Raw genomic sequence first — 27,631 nt, 5'->3', positions numbered from 1 at the left:
CCACAACCCCAGCCCTGTATTGGCTTTTTTGGCTAGTTATTTTTTGCTTATGGCAAGTGATAATGGCTTATCCATTTAGACAGCACTGCCTCTGGTTTGCTTTTTAAATGCATCTTAAAAAGGAAGTATGAAGCAAGCTTATTTTATGTCAAGCTATTTTGTAAACGATGGTGCAAGTACTACACTATAGAGGCCCAAAGTAGGGTTCAAGTCAGACAGTTAAGGTTTGAGGATCACATTCCTGGGCAAACCCAACTCCCAACCTCTCAAACCCCAAATCCCACCAGACCCTCAATCTCCACATCTTAGCTTATTCAGTCAACAATGTATTTTATTGATGCCCACTCCAGGCTGGGTAGAGCTGAGGGGTGTACAAGAGGAGAACCACATTCAGTCCATGCCTGAAGGTCAGCCTTGGGGGCAAGGGCAGGACAGACACATAGACAGACACATAGATCTGGTAGCAGGGTGCACAGTCTCACACAGGGGCACTCTGGGCACAGGTAGTCAGTAAAGGTTTCCTAGAGAAGACCTCACAAGGGTGGGGGAGCAGGGCGAGGCAGCCATCAGAACTTTCACCTTTTGTACATTTGTAGGCAATTTGGGAGACCAGTGGACCCAAGGTGAGCACAAAGGGCTGGAGGCTGAGGCTGGTGGGAAGTAGATTTCCTCTTGCCTTACTGTATCTTAGTGGGTAAGCTTTCCCCCATTCTTGGCCTGTACTTTGCCTTCTACCACACAGGCCCTTTCCTGGGATCCACCTCTGTGGTTTTCAAGGCTTCCCTGAGACAATCCACGTGGACCAGATGCACCTCATCAGCTTTCCATCAATGCATGTTATTCTCCTAAGTGCTATCTAGGACTATCTAGGTCTTGATTCCAGCTCTGAATAGTCCTAGCAATCATCACACTCCATGGCAGGAGTCCTAACACTCAGTGTTCCTGAAAGCCTGGGACATCTTCTCTGTGTTTCCTGAAGGTAGAACTCAGTCCTGGCCACCTCCAGGGCTAGCAAAGTATAGATCACCTTCCTCTCATTGGCCAGTGGGCCATGGGCATCCACTTCTCAGATGTAAAGCCCTGGCAGATATCCTATGACTCTTAAGGCCAACATCATAAGCATCATAAGCACAATGGGCAAAAACCAGCCTTAGCACCCTGCCCTGGAAACCCCCTTTTCTTTCACTAGTATAAAGGTTCTGTGGTTGGAGAACCAGCTTCAAGTCATGCTGGAAACTCTGGGCTCTGATGTCTGCCTGCCCCGGGTGTAGCTTCCCCACACCCCGAGGCAATAGGGAGGAGACCTGCAGCAGACCCCTCAGGCTCCAGGCAGAAACAAGCATCTTTCTGTTCTGGGGCTGGGCTCACCCCTTGGACCTCCTTCATAGGTCATAAATCCCAACTGCAGAAAATCCTGATGGGAAAAAGGTACTTCTGAAGGTGGGCAGGGGTTTGTAAGTGCAACCAACAGATGGAGCTGGGACAGAGAAAGGGGACTCCTGGAGTTGGTCCTCACTGCAGCCCTGACCCTGGAGCAGGTGGAGCAGGTGGGGGGGGGAGAGGGGGGTAGAGGGGACAAGTGGGAGCAGGTGGAGGCAGGCGAGGCCCTGGCAGTCATTCCCCCATAGGAGGGAAGGAGTGGGGGAGGGGGAGGTGGCTTCAGACCCCCCTCAGTCAAGTCTGGCCTCAAACTTCTCAGGGCTAGAAGAGGTATTTGCGGCAGGATTCAGTCCCACACTTGCATTCAATACGGACCCGCTTCTTGGGGGAGCCGGGGAGCCCAGCCAGGCCAAAGTTGGAGTCCATACGGGTACTCTCCATGTCCACGGGGTCCACTGTGGAATCACAGCCGGGAGAAGGGGGAGGGAGGGGATTTGTTAGAAGGCCTGGATGAAGCATCCTGCTACCCTTCACACCAGGAGACCCAAGGATCTTGGGAGCTGGAAGCAGGTTGGGATTTGAGTTAGGAGGGGATCTTAGGGATGATGGTTTGGGGCTAGAGCCTGAGCACAGCACCAAAGGGGTATTCAGGCCAGCGGGTAAGGGCTATTGGGAGAAGTGGGTAGTTGTCAGGGAACCAGGAGGATTATGTCAGCTGGGGTCAGGAATGGAGGGCCACCTGGGTATCCATAGAAGCATCCTGTCCCAGATCCACACTGAGTCTCAGAGATGGCTAGTCTATCAAGGAAGGGACTGGTTTTCCAAAGGCCTGGACTGAGGAAAGTCACAGGGGGCTAGAGTAGAGAGGGGAAGGGGCAATTCAGTACAGATGGGAGCCAGAAGTGCCTAACTCTCCAGCCACATACATGTCCTCTCCCAGGAGGCCTGAGAGAAAATGGGACAAGTAACTCTGGGTTGGGGCCCCATGAGGGAGGCAGGGGTCTAAGAAACTTGACAGGAGACTGGGAGTCAGGAGGAGCATCTTAAAGCTCCAGCTAAAGAACTTCCCTTGCTTCCTTGAGTGACTGGTATGCCTTAGGTGGGGTCCTCACCATCCCACATCACCATGTACCCCTGCCCCTGGGCCCTTGCCACCCCCACCTTGCATGTTGTAATCAAAGGTGAGCTCCTCGCCTGCCCGGATGGTTCTTGTGGCAAAGAAAGCAATGCGGGGCAGCCGCTCATCAAGGTTGTCTATGAAGACGTTGTACACCTGTAGGTTGGGGTCACACTGGGCGAGAAAGAATAGTGGGAGGGTGAGGAGGGGCCCTGGCCTGCCCCTCCCAACCCCCTCCCCACGTGCCGGGAGCACCCACACTATGGTTAACAAAGTGGGAGATGTTGCCATAATAGGCCGCATCCACAGTATACACGTCCTCCACGTAGTCCAGGTCGAAGAGGTAGGTGGCACCCTGACGGTCATAGATCTGGCCCCGCCGCTCCGCCTCCTCTGAGGTAATGATCTGCGGAAACGGTGGGGGAGATGGTAATCAAGGTTCAGGATAGCCAGCCCTGCTCTTGACCCCAGTGGCCTGGCCTCCTGGGAAGAGAAGAACAGTGAGCACCCACCCCATAGACACTTGGGGGACTATGATGTAATGCATCTGTCAGCCCTATCAGGGGCTTCCCACTTGCCCACCACCCCCCTTAGGCATCTGGATGGCAGGAAGAGTCTCTCAATGATGGGGGATTAGAGTGAAACAAAACCCCACCTTCTGTTGCCCAGTGAGACTGTATGAGATGTCCCAGAGCCTATCGAACCCTTGGGATAGAGCAATACAGGGACAAAGACACACAGAGAAACCCAGAGCAAGGGCAAGAAAGAATGAGATCCAGGGTACCATAGGGAGACAGGGGGAAAAACTGATCCAAGTCAAGAGGTTAGGAGCCAGTGCAAGTCCCAGCACAAGGGAAAGCCAGGTGGCTAGACAGACACAGGAGTGAGGGGAAGAAAGAGATCTGTGATGGTAGAGAAAAGGCCTGAGTGAACGGGAAAAAGACCCATACAAGAGCACTAGAAGCAGAGACAGAGTGAGAAACACATATGAAGCCCAGAGTGAAAACCAAGGTTCCTAGAGAAAGTCCAAGGCCAAGACCTCTGAGAGTCTGAAATGGCCAGCGAGAAGCTGTTGCCCCAAACTTAAGATATAGAATGACAAGACAATGAGAGCAAGCAGGAGAGGGTGGGAAAGAAAGGAAAACCAAAGTGCAGATGACAGAAGCCCTCCTACAGCAGTGTCAATAATTGGGGCTGAGAGAGCAGTAGGCACCTCCTACCACTTTAACTTCCCAGATGGGTCCCCTGCTATCCTAGTAAACAGAAAGGTGCTCCACCATCCCAGCTCCACCTGTACTTGTCTCTTAAAGCTGTTGATGGATCCTATTTCATATTCAAACAGATCTCTCCTCTCTGGCCCCAGGTCACCTCTCCCCCCACTCTGGGGCCAGTAACTGCCTCCAGCAGTGCCCAACTGTGGCTGACTGACTATGCCCTTCTCCAGGTGGAGGTCCCACTGTACCCAAGTCTGCCTCCTCTTCAGTCTGGGGTGCCCCCACTTCTGGGTTTCCTACTATCTTTTCCCCAAACCTTAGAGACAAGTGCCAGAACTGTGTACAACCCATAGTCAGATCTGCAATAACTGTTTTCTTTTCCTTCTGCACTCTATCACAGTGACCTGTGCTCTGTCCAAGTGGTGTACTTCAGGCAACTCCAATGTTTTCTTCCTCCAAACCTCTTATTCCTTTCCCCTTCCTTCCTAAGAGATCCATTGCCCACTCCTTAGCCACATGCCAACAGTAGATACAAACCCAAGACCCTTCCTTACCCTGCCACCTATGGCCTGGGGACCATACTTTTCCAGCTTTCACATCTGTCCTTTCTTGTGTGACCACCCTACCATTCTCTAGTAATAGCCACACTGGTGTACTTAGTCTCCAATCTGCCTCTTATGCCATCACCTTCAGCCTATTCTATATGCCAATTGCTTATCAACTTTGCTTTTATGAAACCCAGATTTGCACAGGAGCCTCACTGCTCAATGCTCCCAGCTCCTGCTCCTTTCCTAGAGGAACTTAGCTCCCTCACACCCAATTTATGTTTTATTAAAAATATTTTTTAGTTGTCAATGGATCTTTATTTTATTTATTTATTTGTGGTACTGAGAATCGAACCCAGTGTCTCACACATGCTAGGCAAGCGCTCTACCACTGAGCCACAACCCAGCCCCAATCTGTTTTTTTGTTTACTCATTCATTCAGTGATTTTTTTTAATTTGTGGTTTTGGAGATGGAACCCAGGGACTGCACATGCTAATAAGCATGTGTTCTCCTGCTGAGCCATACCCCCAGCCATTCAGTGGATTTGTGTTGAGGATTGAGGCCTACACTGTGCTTACTCCCAGCTGGCAGGGGTCAGAGTCTGGTGGGGCAGATACAGAGTACAGGCCTCATCCCTACCCTCAGGTGTCACAGAGATAACAGAAATGGAGTCAAGACAACCAGAGTGCAAGAGGTTGAAAAGGAAACAGTGCCGAGGGGGAAATCAAGGGGCAATGCAAGATATACATCCTTTAAAGCAAGCTGCAGCTCATAAAAGGGCATTACCACCAGGTTGAAGAGGGGGACTCTCTCCTGAGGGATGCAACAAAAGCCACAGGAAGCTGGGCAAGGTGGCACACACCTGTAACCCCAGTGACTCAGGAGGCTAAGGCAGGAGGATTGCAAGTTCAAATCCAGCCTCAGCAATAGATAGATAGATAGATAGATAGATAGATAGATAGATAGGGCTAGGAATGTGGCTCAGTGCTTAAGCATCCCTGGGTTCAATCCTTGGTACAAAAAAAAAAAAAAAAAGAAAGCCACAGGAACATGGTGAGGTGAAGTTTGCAGAGGTCAGTCTCCCTCTACCTCCTGGAGAATGTGTTCTACTCTGTGGTGTTGGTTCAGATGGGACTTCTTTGGGTTTCTAGCTTCCCAGCCCACCTCAGAAGTCAGCAGCCTCTCATTAAACCCTGATATCAAAAGGGCAGCCTCTTCAGCTCACCAACACACTGGCTACTATCTGAACCATCTTTGTAATTATAGCCCCTCCCCAAGCCAGGGGTAATGCCTACATCCTCCCTGGGTTCCATCTTTCTGCCTGTTCTGCCCCTACCTGCTCCCGGAGTCTCACCAAAAGTGAATCATACTATCAAGCCCTCCAGGGCACAAACGGTTGCTTCTCTCTTAACTTTTTTTCAGTCCTACTCTGTAGTGGGTGGTTCACCCTAAAAACCTGGGAATAAATTTATCCCCATCTCTGCCCCCTAGTAGCTCTACACACTGTTGGGGAAGACAGACTAGGAGCTGGCAGCTTAGACAGGCTGCCAATGTGAATGAGAATTAGAGTACTTGGAGTGAGCTGCCTCTCTTCCCCTCCTGGATGTGGGATCCTAAATGTTCTGTCTGAGCCTGTGTCCTCAGCCAAAAAAAAAAAAAAAAGCCAGCAGGCCTGGCAGAGCACCAGTTATAGATACGTGGGCCCTTTTTTAACGTTTATTTTTTAACTTATTTTTATGTGGTGCTGAGGATCAAACCCAGTGCCTCTCACATGCTAGGCAAGCACTCTACCACTGAGCTAAAACTACACGCAGCCCTGGGGCCCCCTTTTATTTATTTTGCTCACTTTACTAGCTTTGAGACTCTGAGTAAGTTACTAAACCTCATTGGGCCTCCATTTTCTCATCTGTAGAATGGGAATGACAATGACAAAATCCCAACCTGACAGGCCCTGTGTAAAGACCAAACAAGATCATGGAAGGGCCAGGGATGTGGCTCAGTAGTAGAATGCTACCTCAGCATGCTCCAAGACCTGGGTTCCATCTCCAGCACGGTTAAAAAAAAAAAAAAAAAAGAAAACTAGACCATGGATCATAGATACAAAGTGTTTCTGTTAGGAACAAAGCAACATAAAGAGTAATTGAGTGCTGTACCTTATTGGGATCTAAGATGCACCTTTATTTTATGTACCCTTTACCAAGAGAGGGAAAAGTGCTGCTAATTAAATGATATGGTATCATTTAATTAAACCAATTAAGACTCATCTTCATTTCAGAGATATTAAACTATGAAGAGAGTACATGTTTAAGAATGAATAAAATGTGCTAACATCCTCTGTAGGATGTGGATGAAAATGCTCTGCAAAAATGTCAAAGTTTGGGGGCTGGGGTTTTAGCTCAGCGGTAGAGCACTTGCCTAGCACCCCTGGGTTCAATCCTCAGTACCACATAGAAATACAACTAAACTACAACTAAAAAATATATTTTTTTAAAAAAAATGTCAAAGTTTGGACCAAACAAGGAAGGGTGCAAAGGAGTAAAGGGCTGCCCATGTGGCAGAAACTGTCAGTACAGATTGTTGGTGTCCCTAGAGGGGAAGAAGAGCATGGCATCCAGGTTTCATAGCACCTAGGAAGTATCTGGAACCACATAATACAGTAATGTCTCTGTGATAAAATACAGAATATTCACCCCAAATAGGATAACAAAGACTATAAATAAGCCCTTTTGAGGTCAGGTTGGGGTTTGCAGCCAGATGGGTTACAAAAAACCCTTTCACTTTCTGAGCATTTTGGATTTACTGACTTTTGGACTCTACCAGCTAACACCTGAGTCTCACTGTGTACTGAGCACTGTTTCACATAGAATAACTAGTTAAGCCGAGCATGGTGGCACATGCCTGTAATCCCTGTGGCTCGGGAGGCTTAGGCAGGAGGATTGTAAGTTCAAAGTCAGCCTCTCAGCAACTTAGCGAGACCCTAAGCAACTGAGCAAGACACTGTCTCTAAATTTAAAAATATATAAAAAGACTGGGGATGTGGCTAAGTGGTAAAGCACCCTTGGGTTTAATCCCTGGTACCAAAACAAACAAACAAACAAAAAACACTAGTTAAATGTTTCTAACAAGAGAGACCAGTAATGTAGAGGAAGGAGATCAGGGGAAAGGAGAGAAAAGGGGAGATACTACTGGGGAATGAGACTGAGTAAATTATGCTATGTACAGATATGAATGTAGAACAATGAATTCCTCTTTTATATATAACTATAATGTACCAATTAATTTTTTTTAAATAAATACCTCTAACAAGCATATAAAGTGGGTGTTGTTATCATTCCCATTTTCCAGATTAGGAAACTGAGAGGTGAAGAGGGATGCAATCTCAGGCAGGCTGGCTTCAGGGCTCACCCTCCTACCCACTTGCTGCGCTGCCTCTTCCAAAGCCATGTGGGAAGATAAATTTGGTTCTGGCAGGGTTTGGAGACCTGTTGCCTCACTGAGAGGATTCATAGGTCTTAGGGTGCCAGAGGGGGCCTGAAAGTCACTGAATGTAGCAAAGTGGGAGATCAAGGAACCATGGAGAGGGCTGGGGTCGTGGCTCAGCGGTAGAGCACTCACCTCACATGTACGAGACCCTGGGTTCAATCCTCAGCACCACATAAAAATAAATGAATAAAATAAAGGTATCCTGTCCAACTACAACTAAAGAATAAATATTTGGGAAAAAAGGAACTGTGGAGAGAATGTGTGGAGAGTGGGAAGAGTGAGGAAAGAGTGAGAAGGCCCCTGAAAACCTTGCTGTTTCTGTATAGAGGAGTGAAGACATTAAGCTCAGAGAACTCAGGCTGCCTGTGGACTATAGGCTCTTCCTCCTGTATGTCCCTGTGTGTTTTTTCTTCCATTCAGCATGGTTAGGCCAAAATGCTTCCAGCTCAGGACAGCATCTAAGACTGTCCAGGGCCAATGGGATCTGGATAACTCCCCCTCTGGACCTGTCAGGGGCCACCCACAGTAAGCATACACCCTCCTCAAGATCCAGAGTATCAGGTCCCTGAGAATGTACAAACTTCCTTCAGCTTGTCAGAGTGACTACAGGTATAGACCTAAGTCCCAGGCTATCCAGATCCATTGGGGATGAGGATACTTCTTTTTTCTGACTCAGGACAGCATGAGTGTGGAAACTTTCTAAGTCAGGGCCCTCTGTAGTGTGGAGAGCTTGAGCCCTTCCTCCAGGTCATTGGGTCACTCTAAGATGTGGATCCCTATTCCTGCTGCTGACAGGAACCCTCTGGGTGTGGACGCCTCCTCCTTCCTCAGACTGTCTGGCCCTCCAGCATGTGGCTATTTCCTCCAGCAGATCATCTCGGGTGTGGCAGTCCCTTTGTCCAGACTGTTAGGTCCTTCTGTGTTGTAGACGGTTCTGCCTCTTGGATCTGATTTCTCTACTCTCTGGTTCCTCAAAATGGGAGCCTCTCCTCACTATCAGTGTCATTACTACAGTGTAGACACCCTTAGGTATGTGTCCCTCAGGCCACTTTCTGTCATTTCTCAACCATATCACACCCCTGATATATATATTATGGAAGTATATGGAGGTATTTGGGGTTGTCCTGACTCTATGGCACACTTATAGATTTAGATGGTCAAGGTTCAGAGATGCTAAATATCTCCCAATGTATGATACAGGTATACATGAAAAAGAATTGCTCCCCGACAAATGCTCATCATGTTCTATGTTAGGAGGTGACACGTTCTGTTGTAGTCCCTTGCAGATTACTCACCTAGACCCCTTCTGTTTTGCACCTGAGCACACAGCTAAAGCACACATACCCACACCCACCCCCCGCCTCCCTTACACTGAGGTAAGGCCAGTGGCTCAGTTCCAGTCAATAAAGTGTGGGCAGAAGTGACATGCACTGCATCCAGACCTGAGCCATTAGAACCCTAACTATCTATCCCCAACTGGGCCCACCCGCCAAGCAATGCTGACAAACTAGCAACGACTTAGATATTCAAAAGCACAGGAAAGTCACAAGAGGGAAAGAACCTAAATGTTAGAGTCACTGTGAAATGATGCCCACCCAAACACCCACACTGGACCATTCGTGAGCAAACCAGCTCCTGATGTGCAGAACCACTAAGATTTGGGGGTTGTACATTATAGCAGCTGGCCTGTCTAATGTACCCTGTCTTTCCCCAGGGTGACCTGAAAGTCTACAGAAGGTAGCCAACCTCTGTCCAAGATGTGTCTCTGTCCTATTCTAGAATTTTCACCTTCCTTTTGTGTAGTATAGTGAAAGGTGTTTCTTTGGGTAGATGATGCTTGTGATAAGATGGCCCCTTGTGAGATAAGAAGGGGACAGGCCTTTTCAGGTGACACAACCCTGTGCTTTTAGACCACATAACCTCTGAAAGAATTAACCTTACTTCCCACTTTCCTTCTTTGCTAGGTACCCTTATGAAGCCACCCCTGTCCAGAAGTACTTCAATCTTCTTTTCATTACAAGCATGGTCATGCTGATGTGTACCAGCTTGGAATACTAGCCCCTACCAGGATGCTGCTATGACACTCAGAACCACCTCTCAGGCCTTTCCCACAAGGAAAGCAGGGGAGTTTCAAATACACACTGCAGAAGCTGGATGCATACATAGCAAGACACATAATAGGAAAAGCTGCACACGCATGCCAATCCCATCTCCCTACCTCTCCCACATACTCCATGACGAAGCTGTTCTTGCGAATCTTCTCTAGAGTGCGTACACCCCAGCCACGCCCATCATCTGTGCGGAAGATGCAGAGATCATAGCGGATGCCCTTCTGTACTACGCGGTTGGGGCAGTCATAGCCGCAGCGGCAGCGGGAGTTGCACTCATAGATGGGCAGACCGGCTCGCAGCCGCACCTGGCCTTGGTCATTGTAGGCAAACTTATGCAGGGATGCCCCAGGGCAGCAGCCTCCAGCTGGTGCCCATAGACAGTCCTGACACTCGCAGCCTACGGCCACCTGGTTGAGGGTGATACCCTCACCAACACGGTACTCATTGATATACACAAAGGCCCGTGGGGGGCCATCCAGGTCCACCTCATTCTCCACAGTAATGCGTCCTAGGTGGCTGCGCTTGGCATTGAGCTCCTGCTCCCAGCGCTGAAGTGCCCGCCTCTGCTTGGCCTTCTGCACGAGGTAGTTGGCCAAACTTGGGTCCAGATGCCGGGGTGGCTTCAACCTGTGATGCCGGCGGAGCAGCTCCTTTTCTAAGTCCTTGTGGAACTGCTTGAGAATGCGCACACACTTGAGATTCTGCCTTGGTTCCCAGGTGCTCTCTGAGTCAGGGTATCCACGCCACTTTACCAGGTAATATTCCTGTTCCTATTGAAGGGGGGCAGAGGTTTGAGGTCACCGGAAGTGGTGAGACCTGTGGGACAACGGAGACCATTCACCCCTTCCCACTCCTCTTCTGGAACGATTCTGTGCAATGGCTGGAAAGCATGGAGCTCTGGAATGAGGATTATTAGGTTCAACTCCCACTCTTCCTCCTTACTATCTGTCCAAATTCCTACTTTTTTTTTGGTACCAGGGATTGAACTCAGGGGTGTTTAACCACTGGGCAACATCACCAGTCCTTTTTATTTATTATTTTGAGACAGGGTCTCGCTAAGTTACTTAGGGCCTCACTAAGTTATAAGGCTGGCTTTGAACTTGCAATTCTCCTGTCTCAGTCTCCCAAGCCACTGGGATTACAGGTGTGCACCAACATGCCCAGCTCCTACTTTTCATGTAATCTTCCAAACCTACTCCTTCCTCTGTCTTCTCCATCATTTCTTCCTTCCTTCTAGCTATTCTGGCCCAAACTCCTGGAGTCATCCTTGACTAGTCATTTGCTCCCACACCCTACATCTACCCTCAGCACATCCTGTTAGCCCCATCTTCTAAATACATCTGGAATCTGACCCCTTCAAACCATCAAATAACCATATGGCTTGCCAAGCCCCAGGAGTCCAGGAGCTATCTCACTGGTTCCCATTTCTGCCCTTGTCCCTATATGTTATTCTCTACACAGCAGCCAGAGAAAGCTTTTATTGCTGGGAGGCAGCTAGAGGACAGAGTTTAATAGCACATATTCTAAAGTTAGACATTTGGGTACAAATCATCCATCTGTAGCTCCCTGGCTTTAACTCTGCTGGGCCTTAGTTTCCTTGTATTCAACAAAGAAAATAGCTAACATTTTTATGCCATCTATAAAGTAACAGGTACTGTGCTAAGCAACTGACATGTCCTAGTAACAAACTTAATCCTCACAACTCTGTATGAGGTAGATACTAGTAGTCCTCCCCATTTTACAGACAAGGAAAATAAAGTCCAAAGAGTTTGGGTAATTACTCAGCCAGAGTTTGAACCCAAGCACACTGGCTCTAGTCTGCTCACCTAACTATCCTGGCTTACTTCCTCTGGCAATCATTAACTGTTGCCACTTACACAGTGCAGTGGGAGGATTAAATAAGTTTCTGAGAGGAAGTGCCTGGCAGGCTGAAAGTGCTCAATAACCATTTGCTATCATCAAATCCCCTCTTGGGCTCAGCATCTCATCTCTGCAATTGTTTTGTATTTCTAGGGTGGTAGAAGAAAGACTTATTTGGGGATTTGTTCTGGCTCCTGTCCCCCTCAAAAAGCCACTTAAGTTTCTCCACCTGTAAAATGAGAATAAGTGGATTTCTTCATCTTTTATTTTTCAGGAAGGAACAGAAAAGAAAATTCTCTTTGGAAACCAAGGAGGGCAGTGAGGGGCAAAGGGGTTAGAGGGTCAAGTTCCTTGAAACCTGCTCTCTCCCAGGACATCTTGGGCCCAGACTCACTCGGATCTTCTTGTAATCACACAGGTACTCGACTTCAAAATCATAGAGGTTCCTCTTAGAGATGCCAAGGGAAGGGCAGGACAGCTTGGCCAGGCGGCACAGATCCTGCAACTGATTCCAAGAAGACTTGCAACACACACTGCAGCCTGGAACAAGGTGGGTGAAAATAGCTGTTATTGGACAGCCTGACCAATTCAGGGATCTATGAGGACCCCAAATCCTATCTGGGACATCCTAAGGACTGCCTAGGAGTCAGATAAATTTAATATACAGGCTTTGCCCAATACTGAGACCCTTAAATGTGTCTTTCCCTTGAATCTCAATGCTCAATGTCAAAGGGTATCCCTGGAGCCAACAGCACTCAGAATAAGGTTTGTTACAATCATAGTCCCAAAGGAATCTATTCCCAGAGCTTCTAACTCCTTCTACACTATTCTTAAAACTCCCTGCTTACACTATTCTTAAAACTCCCTGCTTACACTATTCTGATAAACTCACCTTCAAGACCAGCTCATCCTTCCCCCTACTTAGCAAAAGAAAGAGACCAACCCCCCATCTCAGTAGGGTGTATTGCCCTAAGGCAGGTGGGGTGGGGATGGGATTAAAACCTCATGGGCACCAAACAAAGGTGTAACTGGAAAGACTGGTCTTCAATCTATAACTCCTGGGCCAGATGTTTTTTGGAATTCAAATTTTGAGGGATTTTACAAGTGTAATTTAATAAATATATCCCATTTATTAATCCCTGGCCTAGTGTGTTCAAGGTCCTCAAGCCATAATTAAACACTTCTGCAGCAAAAGTATGAGTTTTCCACATTAAACAGGAAAAATAAAGATGTAGAAAACTTCATTGAATAGTCCAACTTTTAAAAATCTCCTTTTACCATGAATGGTACCAAATTTAAGAAAAAGATACATTTTCAGGGCTTTTTAGATTTTTTAATTATAAATAAAGAGTATGGAATAATACTACATTTCAGGAAGCTTCCTTTAATGATTGTCTGTGGCACCTTAAATACACAAAGTAAAATTTTCCATACTGCTACATACTTTGTCTCATTCCTATTTAGGTGACAGATGTAGAGCTCAAGCAAAGGGCTGTGCTCTGAATTCAGAAACACAAAACACTATAGGTTAGTGACATCCATTCTTTTAAATATACACGAAATATTCCTGGGGGGGGGGGTTGCCAAATTTTTTCAAAATATGGGGGTGTAAGGATACAGATATTTCTTATTCAAGGCACATCCTTCATTAATGTGCTTAAGAAGCCATTTTATGAAATAATGTTACAAAACATTTGATTCAGAATAACCAGTTCATCCTATTCCACTCTTAAAAAATGTTTCTTATTTCTATCTCCTGTGACAAGCATGAAACATTTAATTTCATGATGAAATACTCTAGATGTCAACCTAAAAACTCAGAAGAGCCATTGAAAAATATATATATATTTTTTTGTCCGATTCCCCTACACTTAGCAGGGCCTAGTGGAGACTGAACCTGTGCCCATGCTACTCTCTCCCCATGATGCCTCCCTTCCAAAGCCCTTAACTTGCATTTGAAACCCCACTGAAGTGGTCCCAACTAACATCTCCAGCTGCTGGCTCTGCAATGACCACAGCTTTATTCCCCTACCCCTCAGAGGTTCCGCTCCCACTTGTGGAATCCATCCTTCCTCACAGCTTCATTCACGTAGTGGAACCCCCACAACACACAATCACCCCTCTTTCACCACACATGGGGGAGTCCAGCGCTACTATTAGGGAGGCCCCATTCCCTTCTTTGGGGGGGAATCCTCTACTCCAAACCCTTTCCACATCACGCTGAGGTGATACCCCCTCAGCGAAAAATTCGCCAGTTCCCCAACTCTAATGGAGTGATCTGTCCCCTTTCTCTTCCCTCCCCTTCGGGCGTCTCGCGTGGACACCGAAAGGGTAACGGTCACCGGGGGCCAATTTTCCCGCGCGCGGGCGCGGCCTCCCCGGCAAGACCCCGCGCGTGTGCGCGCCGGTTCTGTCGCGATCTGCGGCACGCAACCCTCCCGGGTCCCCTCACAGCCCTGTGCCCGACTCGTTCTGAAGCGCGCGCCCCCTCCTCTCAGCCCCGCCCAGCCCCGCGCGCCAGGCCCGCGCTCCTTGAGCCCTATCCTTTCCGCGCTGGGCTTCCGGCTCTCGGCTCCGTGGCCTCGGACGCCGGGATCCCGAGCCCGCTACACCACCCCTCCAGCCCACCCGGCCCGGCCAACGGGCCCGTGCCTCCACCGCCACTGCTTCACCTTTTAAATTTTCCGCCATCTTTCCCCACGGCTAACGACATTCGGGCCTAGCCGGCCTCGCGAGAAGAGAGCTCGCGCGGGCGTGGCCGGGTACGCGCAGCCTATTGGCCGTGCCTCCCCGCCAGCAGCGCCCGCGCGGACCAACCGGCGAGCCGTGACGGGACCCCTCCCCACCACCGGCTCGGTCCCGGAGGCGGGTGCTCGCCGTGCTTTCCCAGAGTGCGTCTGGGCTGCGGCGACGACGGTGACGGCGGCGGCGGAGGTTGCTCCAGGCCCTATCCGTACGCCGGTCTGTCTGTCACGCTGATAGCCAATCACGTCGTCAGCCAGTCATACGGGGGATTCTCAGTTCTGTCAGACCCCCAATTACCTCAGTCTGTCAGTCCATCCTCTTATTTTAACCCCAAGCAGCCCGTGATTCCTGAGGTGGACTAGTGCCACTTATAGCTGCTCAGTCTGTCACGGGATTCAAACCAGACCATGGGTCAGTCACCCTAAATAGGTGTCCATTCAGAACTGCCTCCCCATTCATTCTATCAAGAGCAGCATCTATTTGTGCCCTCTGGCGCTGTTAGGGAGCCTGCCTGTCATTACCTCAAACAGTCCCCATCATTTTTTCAGCCAGATAAGCAGCCCTCCTCCCCATCCTGCCCTGGGACCACCTGTGGTTCCCTCAAGAGCAAATCTCATAAACTACAACATTCAGCCCTGCCTCAGGAAGGTTGGGATTAAGTTAGGACAAACCGTCTTTGTTAGGCTCTAATATACCCCTGTCTAACAGTCACCCTGTCAATTGGTCCCTGCAGTTCCCTCAGGTTATTCCTTATTTGCATCATAATCAGCCACAACACCCAGCTAGCCCTTAAAGCAAATAGTCACAGCAACTAGAGGTGTGATGAAATCTCCGGGCTATCTGTTAGTAGGTCACTTGGTGTGTAAGGAAAACCTGGTGTAGGAGAACTGGCTGCTGAATGTGGAAGGTGCAGAGAGATTAAAGAGCTAGACAGATCCAGGATTACACTAAATGCAATTTATTAGGGATTTACAGACAGAAGCATATGTTAGGTGACAGCAAGACAGGAGAATCTCCATACTCTGAGACGGGAGGAAGGGGTTTATATGCTAAGCTGGGTGAGGCCAACCAGAATGTACCTGGGTTTTCTCAAAACAAACTACAGCAACAACAAAACTACAAATACATTCAATGTCAGTTAAGAAAAATCTGGAGCATCCAGTATCCAGCATGAATGCACACTTGACTTATCTTAATGATTTTGTTTATCCTATAGGGTTTAAATAAGTGCTTAGGTTACCTGGTAGGCAAGATGGCTATTACAACCAAGATGGCTGTAGTCAGGTCAAGCTGGATTCCTACAGCCAGTCTGCCATTTCTCAACCTGTCGTAAGTCATTCCCACCACAGGTCAGTCAGTTGGTATCTTCTAATGTGTTGGACCCCTCAGAGAGGCTGAGATTTTTTCAGGGCAGACAGTCCATAACCACATACAGTCAAGGAATCAGGAAGCTATATTGATCAATAAGCTGGCTTGTGATTTGACTCATTCAGTCTTCTCCTCACCATATTGTCAATCAGCTAGGTAGTCATTCACAGCATCTCACTGATCACACCACCTGTGGGGTGATCAGTAGGTCAGATGACACAGCCAGGCCTTCAAGCATGTGATGCAGTCAGGGTGGACAACTGTTTACCAGATACAACTGCCTAGCGCAGGCAACCTCAAACCTATTGACCAGTCATCCTGAAATCCCCTCAGGTTAGCCCTCCCTTACACAAAGGCCAGAAAGTACAATATCCAGACATTTCCTCAGGCCAGGTGTGATTCCTAGCAGTAGTTAGCCAGTTATAACTCCCAGAAATGACACCCAGGCCAGCAGAAGAACCATGTGTCATCAGTCAGCCAGCCTCAGGAGGCCCTTAGGCTTTTTCCAGTGTCAGGCCACTAGCCCCAGCCAATCCTAGGTGGGCTGTCATTCAGTTGCATGTTTATTGCCTTACAGCATCTGGAAATCTCACTGTCAGTTTCTCAAACTGTCCTTCTCTCTGTTACACCATGAGCTTACAGGAGAAATGGCTGGTCTGTCTGAGGTTCTATCAGCCTCTGCTTGCCATGAGTAGAACAGTAAACAGTGTTAAGATCCAGCATGCAACCCTTTCTGTCCCTTAATCCTTCTAGAAAAGTCTGATGCTAGTCCTCACATGCTCCCTGTATCCCTGGCAGGCAAGGCCCTCCAACTCCCACTAGTCCAGGAAACCTGTCGTAAGTCATGACCTCTGCCTGCCTGGATCTGGAGGGAAGATCTAGGGGTCTGTGGGTGGTGGGGAGCAGCCCTGGGCTCTACCCAAACAGTATAATAATAAAATAACAGTGAAGTTCTGAAATATTTAAAATCCTGGCTCCACCATTTACTATACTCTGTGACCTTGGGCAGTTTCTTCCTCTCATGAATGACCTTGTGGTGGATGTCTCCCACTTCTGGAAAATGAATCTTTCTGGACTAGCATTTTCCAGGAGACATCAGAAGCAATATGTCACCTTTTTATGACTATGTCACATCCCCTATCATTTGTCTGTACATTCAACATAAATGAAGTGCCTATTGTGTATACTACCTTGCTCAATGCTGAGGCCAAGGCAAGGTTTTATCCATTTCATGCTGCAATAGGTTTGACCTATTTTAATTTGGGAGTGTAACATACATGCAGAAGGGTACACAGACCATGGGACACATGTAATGAGTTTCTACAAGGGAACCAAAGCACAGGGTATGAAACTATCACCAGACAGGGCTCAACAAATGTTTAATTTTTTAACATCTCTGAAGTCAGCCTGCATCTCACAAGTCCTGGTGAGTCATAATTTAAATGACAGTACTTTTTTCTCTTTCTTGGTGATACATAAAATAATGATGCATTGAACAATCAATGATGATTCAGAGTCAGTGAATCCAGTACTAACAATAACAACACAACAATGATAATAACAGCTACCATTTATAGGTGGCTACAAGGAGCCAGGCACTTTGCAGACATCATTTACTTTGATTCTCTCTGCAGCCCAGGAAGTAAGCTTTTTTGTCTTCATTTTAAAGAGTGAGGAAATAGCACCAAAGAGGTCAGGCAACTTGCTCAGATGATATTTTGTGTGTGTGGTTGTTGGGGGGGGCGGTTAGGTAAGTGTTCTACCACTGAACTGCATCCCCAGGCCCTTAGTCAATTCTTTTACCCCAAGCCTGTGCCTGCTGTAGCCAGTGTTCAAAGGCATTGAGAGGTTGTTTGTTGGAAGGTCTTTTCCAGGACAAAGCCTGAGGAGGAAGGGGTTCCAGAATGCCAGATTTCCAGGGTTTCTCTGGGAAACTGGAAGGGGGAATAGGTGATGTTGACAGGCCCTTCCTAGACTCAGTGCCTACCACCCCAGACATGGGACCTGGCCAGGATAGGAAGTGGATTAGGGGATGAAGGCTCATGTAAGAATTCAGGGAAACCTGAGACTCTCTCCTTCTCTAGCTCTAGGGGATTCTCCCTTCTACCAGGAATTCCTAAGGGGCAAAGTTAGTAGCTAGCTACCCTCTCCTCCTGCTGCTCCATCTCCTTATTAGGTTTGATTTCCTCTCTACCTCCCCATTCCACCCCTACCCCACCTTAATGATTCAGAAATTATTCTACTGATCTTGTAGACTGAGGAAGCCTATCCTCTATGGACTCCATCTCACAGACTGGGGTAAAATAATTTTTTTTTAATATTTTTTATTTTTTAGTTATCGGCGGACACAACATCTTTGTTTGTATGTGGTGCTGAGGATCGAACCCGGGCCGTACGCATGCCAAGCGAGCGCGCTACCGCTTGAGCCACATCCCCAGCCCCTAAAATAATTGATTATGAGGGGATGAAGGTATAACTCAGCGATAGAGTGCTCAAGTGCAAGGCCTTGGTAAGATCCCAATCACTGCAAGAAAAAGAAAAGAAATGAAAAATAATTGACTGTGAACGAGTTCCTTGACCTCTCTGGGCCTTAGTTTCTTCAGTCTTTATTATTTTTTCTTTTTTCTTCTTCTTTTTTTTTTTTTTTTTTTTTTTGGTACTGGGGATTGAACCCAAGGGCACTCGACCACTGAGTCACATCCTGAGCCCTATTTTGTATTTTATTTAGAGACAGGGTCTCACTAAGTTGCTTAGCACCTCACTTTTGCTGAGGCTGGCTTTGAATTCAAGATCCTCCTGCCTCAGCCTCCTGAGCCACTGGAATTACAGACATGTGCCACCACACCCTGCTCAGTCTTTATTTTTCTTCCCTCTCCCCTCCTCCTCCTCAGGTAGCATATCTAAGATCTCGAATCCATCAGATTTCAGAAATGAGGAGTAGGAATCTCAATTCTAGGCTTTGATGCACAAGTTTCCAGTTATTCCCTTGGAAATCACCTTAAATACCAGAGACAGTTGTATATTACTCCATTTTTTTCCTGAAAAAAAAAAAGTCTTGGTGGAAGAGGAGGGCTGACTCAGTGGGAAATCTGTCATATAATGTTATTACCATTCATAGATAAGGAAACTGAGGCTGAATGGGGTGTCTTGCCTGGGTCTCAGAGCAGATCTGTCTGGTTATTAAGTCTTTGCCTCTTCCATTGCAATTGTCCAGTTCTTGGTTTGTACTGGGAACTGGGTAGAGCTGAATTTTAAAATTGAGAAGGGGATCCTGTTCCTCAGGATCCTGGTGTATAAGTTGTATGTATAGAGAGTGGGGAGATCTGATCATCAAATATGCTCTTGATCTTGATCTCATATTGTGTAGATGGAAAAAATAATTAACAACTTAGTGAGACCCCCAGCAACTTAGAGAGGCCGTGTCTCAAAAGATAAAGGACTGGGGTTTTAGCTCATGGGTAAAGCACCCTTGGGTTCAATTCCCTTTACTGCCCCCCCCAAAAAAAAGAAGAAAGAAAGAAAATATAATTAAATATAATGAATAAATGACTCACGTTGATTCACCACACCTATCTTCATGCCAAGTTTTTTCTCATCTTGGGTCTTTGCTCTGGCTGTTCCCCTGGACCTGGAATGCTTTTCCCAAAAATATTTACCCAACCTACCCTTCTCTCTGTTTAGGTCTAGCACAACTGTCACCTCCCCAAGTTGCTTTCCTTCATTGCTCCATTGGAATGTTGTTTCCCCTTTACCTCTTCCTCAGTACTTCATAATAGTTACCATGACCTGTAACTATATTTAATTTTGATTTAATTTCTTGTTCTTTTCCTCCTCCCCCTAATTTATCCATTCCATTCTAGCCCCGAAAATAGTACCTGGCAGGCGGGGCAGGGTAGCACACACCTATAATCCCAGCAGCTCGGGAGGCTAAGGCAGGAGGATCGTGAGTTCAAAGCCAGCCTCAGCAACTTAGCGAAGCCCTAAGTAACTCAGTGAAGCCCTAAGTAACTCAGTGAGATCCTGTCTCTAAATAAAATACAAAAAAAAAAAAATAGTACCTGGCAGTAAATATTTGTGGAAAGACAGAAGGGTAGAAGGAAACAATAAAATATAGGCTAAAACCAGGAGTTTGGGCTTAGTCCAGGTATCCCAGCTGCTCTGGAGCTGGGACAAGACGATCACTTGAGCCCATTTTTTGAGACCAGCTTTGGCAACATAGCAAGACTCCCTCTCAAAAAAGAAAAGAAAATTTAAAAAGAAAAGTAAAGTAAAAAGAAATACAGGCTAAATGACTGAGGGCATAACAGAATGAATGAATTAATATGAATATATACATGTTAGGCTAAATAAATAAAATGGGATAAATGAAGAAAATGGACATGGTGAGGAGGACCCCAATTTTCACATTTGGAATGTAAACAAACTGAGGTTTAGCAAGACAAAGAGACATTTATTTTATTTTTGTTTTAAAATCCTTGGGTGAAGAAAAGTGAGAAATTACATATAAAAAGGGCCCAGGTGTCTCTAGGGCAAGTGTGGGGCCCAGTCAAGGATGACAGCATTGGAGACAGGAAGCTGACTATGGAGGGACCTGGGGGTGAGCACAGAGCAGGTAGAGTGGGAGAGCCACTGGGTTGCAGAAGTTCTGAGGGCAATTCAGTCATCCCATTCGTCATCTTCAAATTCATCCCCGGCTTGGTCCTCTCCTTCATCTGGACAGAGAGAAAGACGTGAAGTAGGACTCCAAAAGGATAGGAGGATTCAAAAGCCCTGGCAGGATTAGGGGGTTCCTAGGGCCTAGGAGGTGAGGACATCTCTGAGGAACTGAAATCTCCTGCTAGAGGGAGAGTTGGGGCAAGATAGGGATTACAGCTGGGGTCTGGGTTCTAGTTAGAGTTGAAGTCAATATAGTATTGTAAAAAATGTGGTTAGTCAGAATATTATTGTCACACAAAGGGTTAATGGCAATCCCTCTGTCACTAGGAATTGAGCCCAGAGCCTCTATATAGCTGCATACTAAGCAAGTGCTCCACCTCTGAGCTTCATCCCCAGCCTTCCCTGTAACTTAAGGGGACAAACTTAAACATTATTAGCAAAGATGAGATTTATTATTAAATTTATTATTGTTTCATGGCACAAGGTTACTGCTAATATTGTTGACCCATAATGGGGTTCATGATAATATCATTGTGAAAAATGAGATTTGTTATACTAGTCACGTAATGGACTCACATTCATCTTGTGTGTGTGGGGGGGTATGATGGTGGGGATTGAACCCAGGGCCTTGTGCATGCAAGGCAATCACTCTACCAACTGAGCTATATCTCTAGCCCTCACATTCATTGTGTGGACACTTTCTGGGATTAATGTTAATATTATTGTCAAAGTCAGAGTTCATTATATTATTGCCACATAATAGGTAGAGATTGATATTACCTTCATATGATGGGTTAATGACAATACTGTTGACTCTGTTGGCTCATTAGGAAATTTATGTTAATATTATAAAAACTGGGCTAGTTAAATATTATTATCACATAGTGAGTTAATGTAAATCTATTGATATATGAAGTTAACATCAGTATTATTTTCTTTTTTTTTTTTTTTGGTAGTGCTGGGGATTGAACCCAGGGCCTTATGCATGTGAGGCAAGCACTTTACCAACTAAGCTATATCCCCAGACCCATCAGTATTATTTTCAAAGACAAGGTTCTTAGGCTGGGGATATAGCTCAGTGGTAGAGTGCTTCCCTAGCATCCATGAGTCCCTGGGTTTGATTCCAGAGTTGAAAAAAAATATGGGGTTCTTTATATCATTATCATTACACAGTGGGATAATGTTAATAGTACTGGATATATGGGGTTAATGCTAATATTGTGGATATACCCTGGCATTAATGCTATTATTTTTGTCAAATATAGACTTAATTATATTATTGTCACATAATGACTTAATGTTAACATTGTCAAGAAGGAGATCCATGTGAATACTGTAATTAATAGGACAAGTAATAATATATATATATATATATATATATATATATATATATTTTTTTTTTTTTTTCTTTATAGTGCTGGGAATGGGACCCAGGGACTCATGCATGCTAGGCAAGCACTCTACCACTGAACTATTCCCCCAACCCCTAGTGTCACTATTGATAGTGGCTTCTGGAATTTTCAGCCAATGCTAGCCCTGGGAACCAGGTTCATGGGCCTGGCAGGATAGGCTCACCTGAAGAGTGAATAGCTCTGCTTCTCTTCTGCATCACATGCATCAAGGCACCCACGAGCCCCTCTGAGCTCTGAGGTGGTGGCTGCAGTGCTGAGCTCTCTATGGCCCCAGGGGTCTGCAGCAAGCAAAGGTGGCATAGAGAGCTTAGACCTGTGAGATGAGCATTTTCCCTGGCCCTCTCTTCATTATTTCTTCTCCCACACATTCCAGTCCCCTTCAAGGATCCCTTCCAACCTTCCAACCCTATTACACAAACCCAAAAGCTTGGCACTACAGTCAGTCTCAGCCTTGGTCCCCTAACATCCTAACTTGCACAGAACACCTGGAGTTCCAGACCCCCAATTCTCCATCTTGCCAGTCCTCACCTTGTTCAGCTGAATTCCTTGCCGGATTTGATCCAAAAGTGCTCCTCGACCCCCACCAGGGGACAGCCCCCCACCAGGCACCAGAGTAGGAGGAGTTGGGGGAGTGACTGACCCAACCCCAGAGCTGGGTGGTGGTGGTGGTGGTGGTGGTGGTGGAGGTGGCACAGGAGGCCCCCCAATTCCAGGGGGAGGAGGGGGTGGTGGTCCAGAACGTCCAGTGGCTGGAGGAGGTGGTGGCGGAGGGCCCCCTCGGCCTGGGGGTAGGGGTCCTCGGGGGGTTGGTGGGGGTGGGGCACTCCCCAAAGGTACAGGGGGTAGTGGACCAGATCGACCCTTGTTACCCCCCACCATAGGGTGCCGCTGGGGCTGATTCCCTCCACGGCATGGCGGCGGGGGTGGTAGAAGCGGTTCTGTGGGCAGAAAATAATGCATAACTGTGATTATTATCATTTTCTTCTGAACTTCAGTTTTGCTCATCTGTAAAATGGGTACCTGAAGAAATCAACTCCCCATTCATGCAGCATAGAGATTTCCATCATAATGGAGTAACTTCAGTGTATTTCAGAGGTATCAACTGTCAAGGCTGGAGAAGAAGGGATGTATAGATAAACAGGGCTCACCCTGACGTCTCATCTCCTGCCGCACAGCCTCCAGCCCACCCTGGTCCTCAATGAAGTCATAAATAAGTTTGGAGGTCTCTGCATCAGTGAGCTGGGCCTCGCTGATTCCTGCCTTGGAGAACAGGCTCCGTAGATCTGGATCTAGGTTGTTCACCTGCCCAGATGGAAAAAGGCCGGAGCCGGGTGGATGAAGAAGGTGAGGAGGAATAGAGCACAGATTAGCATTGAGTCCATCCCAGGGAGGGATCCAAGAGGGACGTGGAGAGGGCAGGGCAGGCTCTAGGGGTGGGGTCTGAGCAGTGGTCCCTGGAAGGGTAGGTGGAAATTGAGTGTGGAGCAGGGGACTTTGGAATTACTCACGTCGAATCCATTCTGGGGGTCCCAGCCCACATGGCTGACATGTCTAGAGGAGGTGAGAAGACTCCAGTGAAGCCTTGCTGCCCTACCTTCCTAGTTGTGAAGCCCTCTTACCCTCTCCTTCCCAGAGGGACGTGGAGGGGACAGAATGAGTAAATGAGTCTAAATGAGTATGAGTAGGAGTTAGGGAATTAAAGTGTACATAGTTTGTGGTGCCAGTTTGTCCATCTATCCCTCTTTCTACCATCCATCTACCCATTTACATATCCACCTATTCATTCACATTCATCAGGCTACTGACCTGTTCATATATCTGTCCCCCCATCCATCTGCTCAAATGTTTGTTTACCCATTTGTCCACCAACCTGTTTTCACATACACTGTCCACCTAAACATGTGCCTATATTTCCTCCCATATAGTCATTTTTCTACCCATTCAACCATTTACTTCTATTCACTTATCCATTGAACTGTCCATTTGTCTATATATCTGTCTGCCTACTGATCTGCATCCACCTTGTCTGTGAACCAGTCAGCCTACATATCAATCTGTCTATATACTCATGTATCCATCCATCCATCTACCCATTTCACATCAGCCCTTCTACGTATCCATCTAATCATCCCTCTCTCCCTCCCTCCCTCTCTGCTTTCCTCCCTCCCCCTTCCTTCCTTCCTTCCTTCCTTCCTTCCTTTCTTTCTTTCTTTCTTTCTTTCTTTCTTTCTTTCTTTCTTTCTTTCTTTCTTTCTTTCTTTCTTTCATCTGTCCATTCACATATCCAGCCCATCCTACCATCCTCTCAGCTGTCCATCTATTTATATGCTCTCCACACCCAGGGATCTGTGGGCCCCTGTGACAGAGGATCTCACTTGAATCCACTGGGTGCACCAATATCAGCCTTGCTTATCTTCTTCTTCCCTGAGCGTTTCTTATCAGCTGGGCCAGGGCCAGGTGCTGGGAGTCCACGATAGCGTGAATTTGTGATATCAGGGTTCTGGATGTCCACTGTTACCAGCCCCAGAGACAGTGGGCCAGCTGGTGGACCTGTGTGGAAAAATAGGGTAAATGGACCATTGACCAACTTACCTACCAGCCAAAGCATAGGGACAAGAAATGGGAAGACTGTTCAGCCCCACTTGGCAGTTCTGCACATGTCTTGGGGTCAGTAGCCTTCCAGGCCCCCACAATGTATGTTAGATGATCATAAAAGGAGAGGGTGATAGATCTAAGTAGGGTCTATGGAGAAGTGGCTGGATCAAGAAAACCATTCATACATTCAGAGATTCAACCCAACTAATATATCCATACATTTATTTATATTGCAACCTCCCATCTTCCCCTACTTAGCCATCTGTCTGCCACCAATCCATACAACCATTCATCTGCTTATCCATCCATATATCCATCCATCCACTCACCTCTTTATACATTTATGTACCCAGCCAACTCTCCTCCATCTATGTACTCCCTACTCACCCATCCATCCAGAGACACAGAAAAGAATCATCATCACTTACCACCTTGGTCTCCACCAGGATGTGGGGGCAGGGGTGGGAGACCTCCTCTTCTCTCTGGAAAGATTGAATGAGTTGAGAACTGTCACAACCTTGCCACAGGTTCCTGGGATAGCCCTTATTACCCCTACTTGCACTAAAGGACTCACCTTCATTAGCTGGTGCTGGTGGTGTGGGTAGCTGGCGTCTGTCTGCAGCTAGACAGGTGGATTGGAAGTCAGAATCATGAGAAAGGTGTTTCCAGATCCCCACCTGTGCAATCACCTCTTCCCAATTTCTGTCCTACCCTAAGACCTCCTCACCTCCACTTTGCCTCTGACTCCTTTTTTGTATCTTCTCCTGCACCAGGGCCCGGAAGGCCAGGGCCTCACCCTCGTCTGCAAAGTTCAGCCCCACTTGGCAGTCCTGCACATGTCTTGGGGTCAGTAGCCTTTCAGGCCCCCACACCTTTCCCATCTTCTCCCCACACCCCAAATGATGCCCAAGGATCAATTGGCCACTTACATCTCCAGCAAATGTGTGAAAGAAGGGGGTGGGAGTGAAGTAGACCAGCTGCGAGTACAGTTCCTGTTCCCAGAGCAGCCGGCCAGCCTGGAGAGGAGCAGGGTGGGAGTCAGGCTAGTACTGAGGCAATTCTGGGTGTCAGGCCTTGGTTATCTAGCCAGAGAATATGGTGTCCTGATTTGGGGCCTTGGTCTCTGACTTGGAAATTTTTAGCTCAGGATCAGAGAGTTGGAGTTCTAGGTATCAGATATGAAGGGTTGGAATTCAGAGACTCAGACACTGCTGAGAATCAAACACTGCTGTGAGAAATTTAGATTGGGGGTTCAGGGCCCTAGATGTGAGATTGAGGGCTTGAGTTAAGAATTTAGAACTCTAGGCCTAGGAAAATTCAGAATATTGAATTCAGAACAAGTTTCAGGTAAAAATACAGTGCTCATTTTGGGGGGGAATTTGTGGAACAGATTAGGCTTAGGGAGTGTATGATATATTTGGGCTTAGAGATTTTGATATGAAGACCTTGGGGTCAATAATCCCAGATTTAGAAAGGCAAAACTGAGTGGCACATGCCTGTAATCCCAGCAATTTGGGAGACTGAGGCAGGAGGATCACAAGCTGAAGGCCAGCCTGGGCAACTTAGCAAGACCCTGTCTCAAAATAAAATAAAAATGGGTGGGAATGTAGCTCAGTAGCAAAGCATCCCTGGAAAACTGAGTTTAGTATCTGTATATTCTTTGGTTCTGGGGCTCAGGGGTTCATTATCTGTCAGAGGGCTCAGGCTATGGACACAAATCTGGTTTTGAGGATTAATAACTGGCTTGTATGTCCAGTGGGGCACAGGGTCACCTGAAGGCCATAAAGGCGAATGAAGTAGGACTTCTGGGGGTTATCCTTCACGAAGCACACAACCCCACAGTGTTCCATGGTCCAGTGCTCAGCTCCAGGGGGCAGCGCCAGGTACAGCTGAACAACTGCGGTGGCCAGTGTCTGGGAGGGGAGAGTAGGGGTCAGTGGAGTCTGTTCAGGGGTAGTCAAAGGGTTGTGGAGCCAAGCCTGGTCCTTTCTTGCCCATGGCTGTCATGGGCCCAGAGGAAGAGCTATAGCCAGAGGGAAGGCAAGTAGACATACATTGTTATCTTCCTGGGATGGATGAGTGGATCCTAGGAGATGAGATGGAGGAAAAGGAAAGGAGAAGGGGCAGTATGGGAAGAAAAAGGAGCATCAAGAAAGGATGTGGAAGAGAAGGACTTAGGAGGGAGAGGAAGAGGAGCTAGAGAGGAAGAGGAGGGAAGGGAGGGAGGAAGGGAGGGCCAGGAATTCAACTCACCCAGCATTTTCGGCCAAGCATCTCGAAGAGTCGCTGGTTCTCATGATCTTGGAGGAGAGTGGAAGGAATGTTCTGCTGAGCTGTTGGTCCTCCTCGGCCCCCAGACCTACTTCCCATAGGACCCCCACTCATGGTGACTTTCGCCCTTGTCCTCTCCGGTTGTTAGACTCTGGGTGTAGAGTAAGAAGAGGAACTTCCGCAGTGAGCAAGGGAACAGGAAGTGCAAAAAAACCACAAGGGAAACAAGTCCTCCAGGGGCCCCTCAATGGGCCTGGTCTCCTCCTCCTTGGACAGACTTGGGCCCTCCTCCATTTGACTGACTAGACCCATCTTTTTGACCAGTTCAGGTCCTCCTCCTTCTTTCTTACTCTCTTAAGGCCCAACTCCCTCTGGCTGGCTCACACCTACCTCCCTTTGGTTCGCAGCAAGAGCTGAACCATATGAGCACCTGTGCAGGGCTGGCTTTGTGGGGCGTAGTCACACAGCAGGGTGACCTCCTTCCTCTCCAGACCTCCCAGTTAGCTTGGGGTTGAGTCTCAAGGCCCCTAGTCATGAAGGGTTACTTCATTACAATTTTTTCCTTTTAATTATATAGTGAGCCCCTGTATTCCCATCCCTATCCCAAACCCCCATCTCTACCCTGGACATCACTAATAATGTATAAGCAAGCCCCTGACTCACTTTCCCATCACTTACCCCTGCCTCCTGTAGCTCCCAGATTACTGTCTGTGTGTGTATCATAACCCTTCTAAAAGGAAGGAGGGACTGGGAGTGTAGCTCAGTTGTAGAGTGCTTTCTGGGCATGCGTGAGATCCTAAATTCGATCCCATCACTGCACACACAAAAAGGAACTTTGTATCACATACAAATGCTGAAGCAACATCTTGTTTA

General features: G+C 47.3%; 2 protein-coding genes across 4 annotated transcripts; both read right to left on the bottom strand.

The window, feature by feature from the left end:
* Nucleotides 1-310: 310 nt before the first annotated feature.
* Suv39h1 (SUV39H1 histone lysine methyltransferase) lies at nucleotides 311-14,593 on the bottom strand. Of its 2 annotated transcripts, none has more exons than XM_046442489.2 (6): nucleotides 14,384-14,590; nucleotides 12,106-12,251; nucleotides 9,959-10,621; nucleotides 2,757-2,903; nucleotides 2,542-2,671; nucleotides 311-1,835 (listed from the first exon to the last, which is right to left on the bottom strand). In XM_046442489.2, exons 1-6 carry the CDS (start codon nucleotides 14,400-14,402, stop codon nucleotides 1,702-1,704), a joined length of 1,239 nt encoding a protein of 412 aa, XP_046298445.1. In that variant the 5' UTR covers nucleotides 14,403-14,590; the 3' UTR covers nucleotides 311-1,701. The 2 variants fall into 2 exon arrangements, with proteins under 2 accessions (XP_046298445.1, XP_046298446.1); XM_046442490.2 differs by lacking the exon at nucleotides 311-1,835 and adding an exon at nucleotides 1,852-2,234 and having other exon boundaries at nucleotides 14,384-14,593.
* A 5,660-nt stretch (nucleotides 14,594-20,253) lies between these two features.
* Was (WASP actin nucleation promoting factor) lies at nucleotides 20,254-27,524 on the bottom strand. 2 transcript variants are annotated; one of them, XM_046442486.2, is made up of 14 exons: nucleotides 27,437-27,524; nucleotides 27,149-27,285; nucleotides 26,741-26,909; nucleotides 26,260-26,400; nucleotides 25,417-25,503; nucleotides 25,215-25,317; nucleotides 25,062-25,109; nucleotides 24,916-24,969; nucleotides 24,268-24,442; nucleotides 23,401-23,443; nucleotides 23,041-23,194; nucleotides 22,421-22,830; nucleotides 22,056-22,170; nucleotides 20,254-20,536 (listed from the first exon to the last, which is right to left on the bottom strand). In XM_046442486.2, exons 3-14 carry the CDS (start codon nucleotides 26,870-26,872, stop codon nucleotides 20,481-20,483), a joined length of 1,518 nt encoding a protein of 505 aa, XP_046298442.1. In that variant the 5' UTR covers nucleotides 26,873-26,909; nucleotides 27,149-27,285; nucleotides 27,437-27,524; the 3' UTR covers nucleotides 20,254-20,480. The 2 variants fall into 2 exon arrangements, with proteins under 2 accessions (XP_046298442.1, XP_046298443.1); XM_046442487.2 differs by lacking the exon at nucleotides 27,149-27,285 and having other exon boundaries at nucleotides 27,437-27,520.
* Between the last annotated feature and the right edge of the window lie 107 nt (nucleotides 27,525-27,631).

Source organism: Marmota monax, unplaced genomic scaffold (genome assembly GCF_021218885.2).
Source record: "Marmota monax isolate L192 unplaced genomic scaffold, Marmota_monax_Labrador192_F-V1.1 WCK01_AAM20220418_F8-fsc00170, whole genome shotgun sequence".
NCBI classification, from domain to species: Eukaryota; Metazoa; Chordata; class Mammalia; order Rodentia; family Sciuridae; genus Marmota; species Marmota monax.
The sequence above is the reverse complement of the archived record's forward strand: the minus strand, read 5'-3'. Positions and strand labels throughout refer to the sequence as shown.

Coding starts and splice junctions, on each gene's coding strand:
- Suv39h1 (XM_046442489.2), bottom strand. Junction 2,904..9,958: donor TCATGGAGTATGTGGGAGAG/GTAGGGAGATGG, acceptor CCGTTTCCGCAG/ATCATTACCTCAGAGGAGGC. Junction 2,672..2,756: donor CCCACTTTGTTAACCATAGT/GTGGGTGCTCCC, acceptor TTTCTCGCCCAG/TGTGACCCCAACCTACAGGT.
- Was (XM_046442486.2), bottom strand. CDS start 26,872: ATGAGTGGGGGTCCTATGGGAAGTAGGTCTGGGGGCCGAGGAGGACCA. Junction 23,195..23,400: donor ACCCCCAGAATGGATTCGAC/GTGAGTAATTCC, acceptor CCATCTGGGCAG/GTGAACAACCTAGATCCAGA. Junction 22,831..23,040: donor GCAGGAGATGAGACGTCAGG/GTGAGCCCTGTT, acceptor TTCTGCCCACAG/AACCGCTTCTACCACCCCCG.